This window comes from Priapulus caudatus, unplaced genomic scaffold, assembly GCF_000485595.1.
Source record: "Priapulus caudatus unplaced genomic scaffold, Priapulus_caudatus-5.0.1 Scaffold274, whole genome shotgun sequence".
Lineage (NCBI taxonomy): Eukaryota > Metazoa > Priapulida > Priapulimorpha > Priapulimorphida > Priapulidae > Priapulus > Priapulus caudatus.
In genome coordinates, this window is record NW_014577335.1 from 269,882 (window position 1) to 279,891 (window position 10,010).

The following is a 10,010-nucleotide window of genomic DNA, read 5'->3' on the forward strand; positions in this document are numbered from 1 at the left end:
TAACTAAATACGAAATCTATTTACTACCAAATTCTTAATGTTTTTATACTCTCTTTCAACTATTATTGCCGACAGTTTCCCTATATATATAAGTGTAAGCGTGCAACAGCGCAGCCGCGAGAGCAATGGCCGTCGGCAGCGCATGTTGGACATAGGATTTGGATGGAATTTACAGGAAACTGTCGGCAATAATAGTTGAAAGAGAGTATAGAAACATTAAAAATTTGGTAGTAAATAGACTTCGTATTTAGTTAGCATTATATTTTATTGAAACGCTTCAAGTGCCTGTGTGTGAGCTGTGGCAAACGTAACCAATATGGTTGATTTTGGCAGGCAGTGGTGGCGCCGTAGCTGGCCAGTGGCAGTTATGCAAACTAGCCACCACCAGATAATAATTAAATATATAATAACCAGATATAATAATTGTCCCAAATCATCAAAGCTGCCGGCCAGTGGATGCGGGATTAGGGCGGTTCAACCTAAATATCATACATTAAAACAATCCTTAGTGAGTTTTTACATTTGGGAGTGTTAAATTATGAGCAGATCATAATAGAATATCATTATCTGCTCCTGATATAATCTATAAAATGTTTAGCATCCTAATCACTTCCGTCTGATCTCTCCAACCACAAGTGATTGTTAAACAACTAATGCACGAAAGCCTCTGCAGATCATCCCTGCAGATGTATGACATCGTTTATAATTCAGTTGAGGGGTGAAGCTGAAGCATTTGCCATTGAAGCAAAAGCTAAGGCAGAGGCTGAGCAGATGGCAAAGAAGGCAGATGCGTGGAAGGAATACAAGGATGCGGCCATGTTGGATATGGTCCTGGAAACAATGCCTAAGGTACGTTAGGCACGCCTGCCTGTCAGTGGTGAAGATGTTTTTTGGGTTTTTGCCAACTTTAGAGAAGAATTGTTTTCATTTTGTTTTCCAGTGTCAGCATCTGAACCATCAGTAATCAATGCTACAAGTTAACTATAAATAAATATTTGGATTTTATGAAAAATATAAATTATTTCTACGTTTATAGACTTGTTTTGTATTTTACGTGCTGAAAATTGGTAAATTATCTCCCATGTCAAGTTTACCACCGTACATTTAGTATAAACCGCAGTTAAGGCAACGTAAATTTACCCGGTTTATTTCGTCCATGCATTTCATGGTAATAAATAATGGTATAATATAATGAATGGTATAACCAATCATTGATTATGTTACATAGTATCATAATACACAACGACCATCAACTGCGACGGTTGAGTACATAACATAGATCGTGTGTTAACCAAGTAATAATGCAGCACTGATAATTGTTCCCGTTGACAGGTTGTCGCTGAGGTGTCGGCCCCGTTGTCACAGACCAAGAAGATCACGATGGTGTCTAATGGCAAAGGAGATGTCGGAGCATCTAAGCTAACTGGCGAGATCGTGGATATTGTCAACCAGCTGCCCAAGATTGTCGAGAGTATGACTGGGATGGATGTCTCCCAGGTAAGGGTGCCTGAATCTCTAACTAAAGCTGTGGACTAGGGCTGTAACGAATACACTAGGTCACGAATACGATACGTATCACGATATATATGCATGAAAATACGAATATTTCACGAATACGAATACTCACTTGTTGAAGCTGTGAAAACTACCAAAGGAATAAATATTAATATATATAATTATGAATGAAAAAAATGCTTTATATTTACGATAGAATGGCATGCAATCATGCCCTGGCTCCTAGGGTGTTTTAGCAGACGTATTTTAGCAGACTCACATGAAAATGTATATGTGTGTCTGCGTGTAAGCGCGCGCGCGTGTGTGTGCGTGTAAGCGCGCGCGTGTGTGTGCGTGTGCGTGTGCGTGTGCGTGTGCGTGTGAGTGCGTGTGTGTGTGCGTATGTGTGTGCGCGCACATGTGTGTGTGTGTGCACGTTCGTGCGTGTGTCATGCGTGCGTGGGTGGGTGTGTTGTCTGCTATGCCTCCGGACAACTTTCGTTCGTTAACGAACAACTTTTAGCAGACGTTAGTGAAACGCGCTATGCGCTCGCGATCGATCAAGCCCCGTACTTCAATCAAAGGCGCCGCTGCCGCGCACATGGCTGGAAAAACGCGGCATGGCTGTGTCAGATTTTCGTGACATCACTGTACACGTGTATATCACATGTCAACAAGAAAACCGCGGTATTGAGCTGGTTACGGTATGATAATTACCTAAAATATTACCGCGATAATATCGCAATACCGGTATACCGCTGCAACCCTAGTATCCATCCCTTCTCACACGCTCGATATGGGATGAGTTACACGTGATAGTAAGATACACGTCCCGGCCTTCTCGACGTGTGAGAAGCGATGGGTACCAGTCTAGGTGCGTTCACGGGTAAAGCTGCAAACGACATTCCGAATTCGAGCAAATCTGCATAGAATTGCAGTTTAAAAAAGATTTTTTCAAGTAGGTTCCATTTCTATTATTTGTATTCGTCAGTATTCGAATAATGATGACGCGAATAACGAATACGTATCGTCCAACAACAATATTCAGTGCACCGAATACACGAGTGTATCGATACAGCCCTACTGTGGACACACTACGCGATTTTTCAGGCGATTGAGTCGGGCGACTGAGTCGGGTGACACAGTGGACACACTAGGCGATTTTCAGCGCGATTCATCGGCGATTCATCTCGCGCCACCTAGATTGATAGTCACATGATTGAAAATGGCACCGTTTGATTGGCTGATGAATCGTACATTCGGGCGCGCGTAGTAGAGCATTGTATACTCGCATTGTATAGTATTGCATTGTTCGGGCGCGCATTGTATGTAGTCGCGCGACTCAAATAATTGCCCGATTTTATCAAACATGTTTGATTCGGGCGACTCAGTCGCCCAACTCGAAAATCGCCGGCGACTCCCCCGACTCAATCGCCAGAAAAATCGCCTAGTGTGTCCACAGCTTAGAGCAACTTAATATCCCAGTTCTGACGTGTAATGCCACGTCTTTCGGATCACGTTGAGGGTCGGGAGTATCATTGATCAGCTTTTATTTGGGTTGAAAATATATAAAAACCATGTTTGGGGTCACCTGAACAACCCTGAGAAAATGTGCCCATCCTAAATATTTTTGTTGTTGAATTTTACGTGTTTTTTTGTAAAAAAAATGTAATACGTAATTTTTCTGATTTTGCCTCCAGGAAAAACTACTTTTTGCTTTTATCAGCCTTGTTTTGTTTATTTTTGTTCAACTAACATAGAAATATTGCTTCTACGTAGCCATAGACAGTGGTTTACTCATATAAAACCTGTAAACAGTCACATTTACCATTTGTTAGCTTTTGCTTGTCAAGGATCTTGGGAGGTGATACTTGAAATCTGAAATGCAGTTTAGCCAGTATGCAGTTGCACATGGCGGAACTACATTCCCATGACTCAGCTGACAAAAGATAGCACAGATAGCGAAACAGTATATTGATAGTTTAGAATGAAAAAAAGAATAAGAACATCTAAACGTAACGTGTTTGTGTTGTTGACCTAACAGAATCATATTCTTGGCAGGTTATGAAGATGGCCCACCCACGATAGAACTACTATGCATCATCCAGGATCACGTCAATGGGTTAAATGCAACCGTGAACATATTTATACAATTTGTATATGTATTCTATACATATTGTATAGATGTGTTCGTGCTACAGCTACGGATTACATCTTCCTCTTGGTATTTTATATAGTTACTTCAATACTACCAGTGTTACCAAGAGGGTCATCTCTTTATCCTTATGGCTTGTGTGGCGCTGTGTGAGACTACTAATCTAATAAATACTTGAGAAATGTTAGCTTGTGTGTCTTGGGGGTTTTCGCACTGATTGTTACAAAACATTAGCAAAATGCGAACAGAATTGGCCCATGTGCGTGAGAATAAAGGATCGTGTAGTAAAATTGCATGTTTCATGGAAACTTCATCATTTTGTAAGCTAAATATTTTAAATGCGGCATTGGTTGAGCCATATTTCCTGGAGTCACTCACGTTGTTGGAAGTGTAAAGTATGTGATGTTCCCTGTTTCCAGTATCTTTTGGAACATTATCGAAGGTGGCATGCAATATAGGTAATGAAAAACGATAAACAATCTTAACCCCATAAACTATTCAGTTTTGTTCTAAAAGTTTCAAACTATGTAGAAAACCTTTTCCCTGTCAGGCGCTATGTATCTATTAGATTCGCTGTCTCACAAACCGCTTCAATCAGCTTGGTTTTCTTCTGTTTGTTAACGTCGTGTGATCTTTGCCAGCATGCTATGTTTGGTAATACCATGAGAAGTCCTACCGGTAGATATTAATATGCATTTGTCGTATAGTGTATTTTTGACATTTTAGGTGGTTAAGGCATGTTTGTATGCCCTTGTGTTTTAATATCAGTACTATCGTATCGTTCCTGTAATTAAATCCCGATATTTATGGGGATTGCATGCATTAATGTTTAGTGTTTTATTAGTCGCTTACCGAATCTCATGATTCTATTTTATAATGAGGTTTTTGCCATGAAATACATATATCTCAGTGTTGTAGTGGAGTGAAATGAAATGTGTTCAACCCACGCGAATCTTGGCAAGCATTTCTTGTCATATATTACTATTATTAGGAGTAAGAATCTTGCCTTCTCATATCTTTGTTGTTTGGGCGAGTCGTGGGTAGGTACGTAGACGCCGTACTGCCATCTTGTGCCCCGATTCGTGTCTCGATTGAATCTCGTACCTTGCACGAAGCTCTTATGAGTGATGTTAGAGTGAATATTTACACGCCACGGGCCTCGGTCGGTGCAGTAGAAAGACGACGCAGGTTGCATGCTGTCTGGGTGAACCATACCGCACCCATAGTTTGATGTTAGGCATTTAAGTCTGTAGAGGTTAGAGCGTTTACTCACGGAAGCGGTAATCGTTCGTGCGTGGCGTTCTGGGCAGTGCTAGATGTGTTTTTGTCTCCCAGCATCCATCCGGCCAGAAATCATTATCGCTTGTCGTGCATGGCAGTGGTTCAGGGAAAACTACCAGTGTATTTTTATTCGGTGTCGAATGATATTTTTAATGGCAATATTTACCGAGTATCGAGAATTCAGAGAGTATGTTTGTAGTGTAGTGAACAGTAGCCAGATGCATTAAATATTATATACTACTCATATATGTGCGTGCGTGCGTGCGTGCGTGCGTGCGTGCGTGAATGCCTGTGTATCTGTGTGTGTATATGCGTGCATTGCGTGTGTGTGTGTGTGCGTGCGTGCCTGCGCCTGTGTGCGTGCGTGCGTGCGGGCGGGCGGACGTATGTGTACACATGCAGGCATGAGATTGCGTGCATATTTGCGTGTTGTTGCTAACAGTCAGTGGCCTTACTTAACCATAAAATGTACTCACACACATGTATGAACAATTTCTCTAATACAGTATTATTTACCTTGTTTATATTATTATTAATCCTAATAGATTCCGTATTTTGTGTGTGTTTGTGTTCGTCGTGTTCCAAGATATAATTTCACGAATCGTTCTACAACGTGACTGCTCCGGAGTTTTCGAATAAATCACGGTGATAGAGCTGACTACCACTTTACAATAATAAATAATAATTATCAATAATAAATAATAGTGAGATTTATTCATCTCTTTGTAAGCATGTCTATACTTAGATACATTCAAGAGCTAATATACTACATCTATTATTAGCTCCTGATATATTGCAGATGATACTATAGTAAAGTTTGTTATTAAATGTGACCCGCTCCAGCAAAACCAGGATTAAGTAGGAAATTCTACAAATTGAGTTATGTGCATATCTGGAGATCATTTAATTACCTTTAAAATGATATATAATATTTGGTTATATCTAAAGAATTGACCGATCTACAGCAATTTGAAGATCGGAAACCGACATTCCGGAATATGCAGCTTTTGAGATAAAGCGTTCCGGGTAAGGGGCCCAGTCGGGGATGAGCGGTCAGGGGCCCTTCAAATTATTTTTTTTTTAAATTAAAAATGACCATAATAATCTAGAGATATCTGAACCTATATATCCGGATTAAATATGCACTTAGGAACTCATTTTTGTCAAGGTAGGCCATTTTCAGCATTGACATGTGTGCGTGCTCATTACTCAAAACAATGACTTGCGACTTAGTCCGTATTATGCTGGAGCGGGTCACAAATTATAGCTGGTCCTAGCAGTTCATGCCTATAGTCGCACATAGCACAGCTTTTGGTGTCGTACTATTGTGATCGTGCCTTCGGTTTTTCTTTACGGGTAAGCATGACTGTCTCCAAGTCCGACCAACTTATGCAGTGTTTTTTATTGCTTGCGCGTGTGCCCAAGTAACGTGGAACCTTTTTTAATCGGGTCTATGGTCAAACTATTTCTAAAACGCCGTCTTGTTAGGTTATAGCTTCTGTCATATTGATAGCAGTAGTGACACCGTTTTCCTCGTCATAGTATACAACTTACACTGGATAGCTAGTAATGAAGACTGGTACACTACTTTCATTACGCCGTAAGTGAATCTACCATATGCTTGTTATGATTCCCTAACCATATTTCATTCAATAAAAATTATTCGTGAAAAAATGTCTCGTTCTAGTTGCTACAAACATGTGCGTGATTTCTTTCTGTCTCACAAGGAAAAGCAGGCCCACATACACACACACCCACACACACACAAGCGCACGCACGCACGCACGCACGCACGCACACACACTCATCCACACACACGCACACACACACCGACACGCGCACACACAGTCATGTGTTATTAGTTCACTGAAATAAGTCGACATCAGTGTCGCGCGCGCTACTATGACAGCTGTCCCTTCTGATGTTTGACAACAGTAATCAATAAAATATTTACGAGAATAATAAAATAAAATCTGCCACGGTGATAAAGCCTAGCGCACACACCCGGAGCAAAACGGGAAATTTTGTTTTCCAGCGTTTCGCGTTCTGCTCGGCGAGCAAGCGCACACACGCCACCCGACACAGCACACAGCTGAGCAAAACATACAGAAACACTGCGTACAGCGCCGCTGTCACATGACATCAAAAATAGCCATCCAATGGACATCCAATTTTGTGTGTCATGTGATATTTTTAAGGATGTTGATTGGAGACCGTCTGTGGCGTTTCGCTGTGTAGCAGAACGATTGACGCACATACCCGAGCAAAACGTACGCTCAGGCAAAAACTCGGTCCGCGAATCAAACATTGCTTGTTCAGCGAAACACACACAAGCCTAGCGCACACACCCGAGCAAAACACCCTGAACGTGGAGCAAAACGTGTTTTGCTCGATGTTCGTGGCGGGTGCGGATTCCCGAAACAAAAAACATTGCTCAGCTGCAGGGGCCAGGGTAGGCAGCGATAGAGTGGCTGCTGGGAGATCGTCATCTGTCGGCCTTTCATGTGGTGCTGAAAGACTCGGCGGCGCAACACAAGGTGTGTCCGTGCACGGATTGCGTGGGGCCGCGTGTGGAAGACCAGGACGAGGCAGGGCAGCATCTGGCGGTTTGAGAGCTGGTGGTGCCAGCGACGGCATAGATGGTTCTGCATGGGCCCGTTCCTGGATCTCGGTAGAAGCCGGAACAAATGCTCGGGAGGAACTTCCGGTTCCGTGTGGTGAGGCGCCCGGACCCGTCCACTTTAATGCGGTATTGGTCGTGGCCAAGAGTTTCGACAACCGTGCCGGTGCGGTCCCATCGCTTCGGTGAGTTCCCCACTTGATTCTGGATGAAGCACCTGTCGCCGTCATGTATGGGACGCAGGGGGCGCACATGCTCATTCAGGCTCTCAGACGACTTCACGAATCTCGCTCGTAGCGCGACCTCCTTCGAGTGCCATGCCTCTTGCCATTCCGGGCGGACAAAAGGGTTTGAGTACTTCTCCAGGCAGTTCACGAAAGAGAATGAGTCACGCAGCTGTTTCCCAAATCTGACTGGTGCAGAGCTGCAGCAGCGCACGTAGCAACCTGTCATTGTCTAACACGCCTGTCGGACCAACATTTGACCGTAGGAGACGCTTTGCTGACTTCACGGCCACTTCCGCCCGCCCATTCAACTGAGGGTGGTGAGCGGATGAGACTCGGTGGCTGATGCCCCAGTGGTAGAGGAAGTCACGAGTGGCGCTGGCGGTGAATTCCGGCCCTCCGTCGCTGAATAACTCCTCCGGCACTCCAAATGTCGCAAAGAATGTGCGAAGACTTGCAATGAGGCCCATAGCTCCTGCCCGTGGCGATCCCACCGGGGACGAAAAAATCTCGACCCATCCAGAGAGGCGGTCTCCCACCACGAGGTAATGGTGCCCACCAAAATTAAGGAAATCTGCAAACACAGCTTCAAACGGTGTGGATGGTGGTGTTGCCGGCGTGGACGGAAGAGGCGCTTGGGAAGGAGCATTCTTGTTGCACTCATAGCATTTCGCACGGATTTTGTGAATATCGGCAGTGATGCCAGGCCAGAAGATCATGGCTCGTGCGCGAAGTTCCATGGACGACACGCCCTGGTGAGCTGCATGCAAGTTCTCCAGCACGGAACGGCGGAGTGATGGCGGCACCACAACACGATCCTCAGGAGGCGACGACTGTTTAAACAGCACGTGTTTTGCTTGCACGCAGGAATCGCGTCATACTGGAGGCTGAAGCTGAATCTGAGGCAGTGAGAGTACGTATGCCACGCAATCGCTCACGTTCCCTTCGCTAGCATTGTGTATTACATAAACAGGGGTAGAAATTAACTTTTGAACACGGGAGTCCAATGGACTCCCTACCCTCAAAAAGAGGGAGTCCGCAGCAAAATGAGGGAGTCTGCAGTCTGAGGTTCAAATTTAAAGAAATTACCAATAACGCATGTGCTAATTTTTAAGATTCGTGCAGTGTGTGCACATCTGGCAAATTTTCTTAGGACATTAGCTGAAAAAATTCGGTAATTCCGCGAGGCCGTCTAGTCAGACGAACTAGTCAGTATCGCAGAATTTTCAGGGAGTCACACGGACTCGTATGTCAAATTAGGGAGTCCGACAGTAAATCAGGGAGTATTTGACTCCGGACTCCCGTTAATTTCGTACCCTGCATAAAGAACTGAGGTTCTTGACCCGTTGGGGAAGCCCTGAAAATGGGGAGCTAGGCCATTACAAGTGGGTTGCCTAAGGTTTCCGATAATGGTTGGCGCTTTAGTTCATTGTTCAACAGGGGCCATAGTTCATAGCTCAACTAGAATTTGCTAGGATCGAGAAATGTTTATAACCTTCAAATTGGGAGCCATAATAGATGATAGCGTTGAGATGGGTGAGGGTGTTAAATGTATTATGTTTTATGAAGCTATGAAATCTGAGCTTGCACATGGATACATATTCACAGTTCTGAGAAAATAGATAAAAGTTGGACCTCACTAATCTGGCAAGCTTGGGACCAGATATGTGCTGGATTAGCAGATTTTCCCAACCAGTGAAGCTTGGGGTAAAAACGGCAAAATAATGCATATACTATAATGTTACTAATACCGATACAACTTTAGGTAGGTGTAATATATATATATATATATATATATATATAATATATACTATATTATATATTGTATATATATATAATATGCGTAAAATATAAGTAATCCAAGGTAAAATAGCAGCATCAACCACAGTATGTGAGCTCACAGGCACTTGAAGCGTTTCAATAAAATATAATGCCTAACTAAATACGAAATCTATTACTACCAAACTTCTTAAAGGCCATAATTCGACCATCGATTATCGCTTTTTAACGGAATTGCTACAGTTAACTGCACCGATTGTTTTTTTTTTTTTTTGTTTTTGTTTGTGTGTTTTTGTTTTTTTTTTTTGTTTCTAGTTAATAAGTACATTACCTTCTGAGCCAAACGCGTATTAGTTTGTCCAATATTTCACGCTGGCTTACTAAGGAAATGTCTAGCATTGAAAGTCCGTCAGTCCAAGGGAAACTCGGTGTTGGACAGCTACGCAAACCGCCATGC

General features: G+C 43.1%; 2 protein-coding genes across 2 annotated transcripts in view; one reads left to right on the forward strand and one right to left on the reverse strand.

Moving 5' to 3' along the window:
- The window catches only part of LOC106808415 (flotillin-1-like), a 19,727-nt gene extending 14,083 nt beyond the window's left edge, over nt 1-5,644 (forward strand). Inside the window, 3 exon segments of the mRNA XM_014811135.1 lie at nt 665-849; nt 1,333-1,497; nt 3,556-5,644. Coding sequence (XP_014666621.1) covers nt 665-849; nt 1,333-1,497; nt 3,556-3,582 — 377 coding nt within the window. The 3' untranslated portion in view covers nt 3,583-5,644.
- Nucleotides 5,645-7,938: 2,294 nt separating this feature from the next.
- On the reverse strand, nt 7,939-8,514 carry LOC106808413 (uncharacterized protein K02A2.6-like). The gene has a single exon (XM_014811133.1). It carries the CDS (start codon nt 8,512-8,514, stop codon nt 7,939-7,941), a length of 576 nt encoding a protein of 191 aa, XP_014666619.1.
- Between the last annotated feature and the right edge of the window lie 1,496 nt (nt 8,515-10,010).

Coding starts and splice junctions, on each gene's coding strand:
- LOC106808413 (XM_014811133.1), bottom strand. CDS start 8,514: ATGGAACTTCGCGCACGAGCCATGATCTTCTGGCCTGGCATCACTGCC.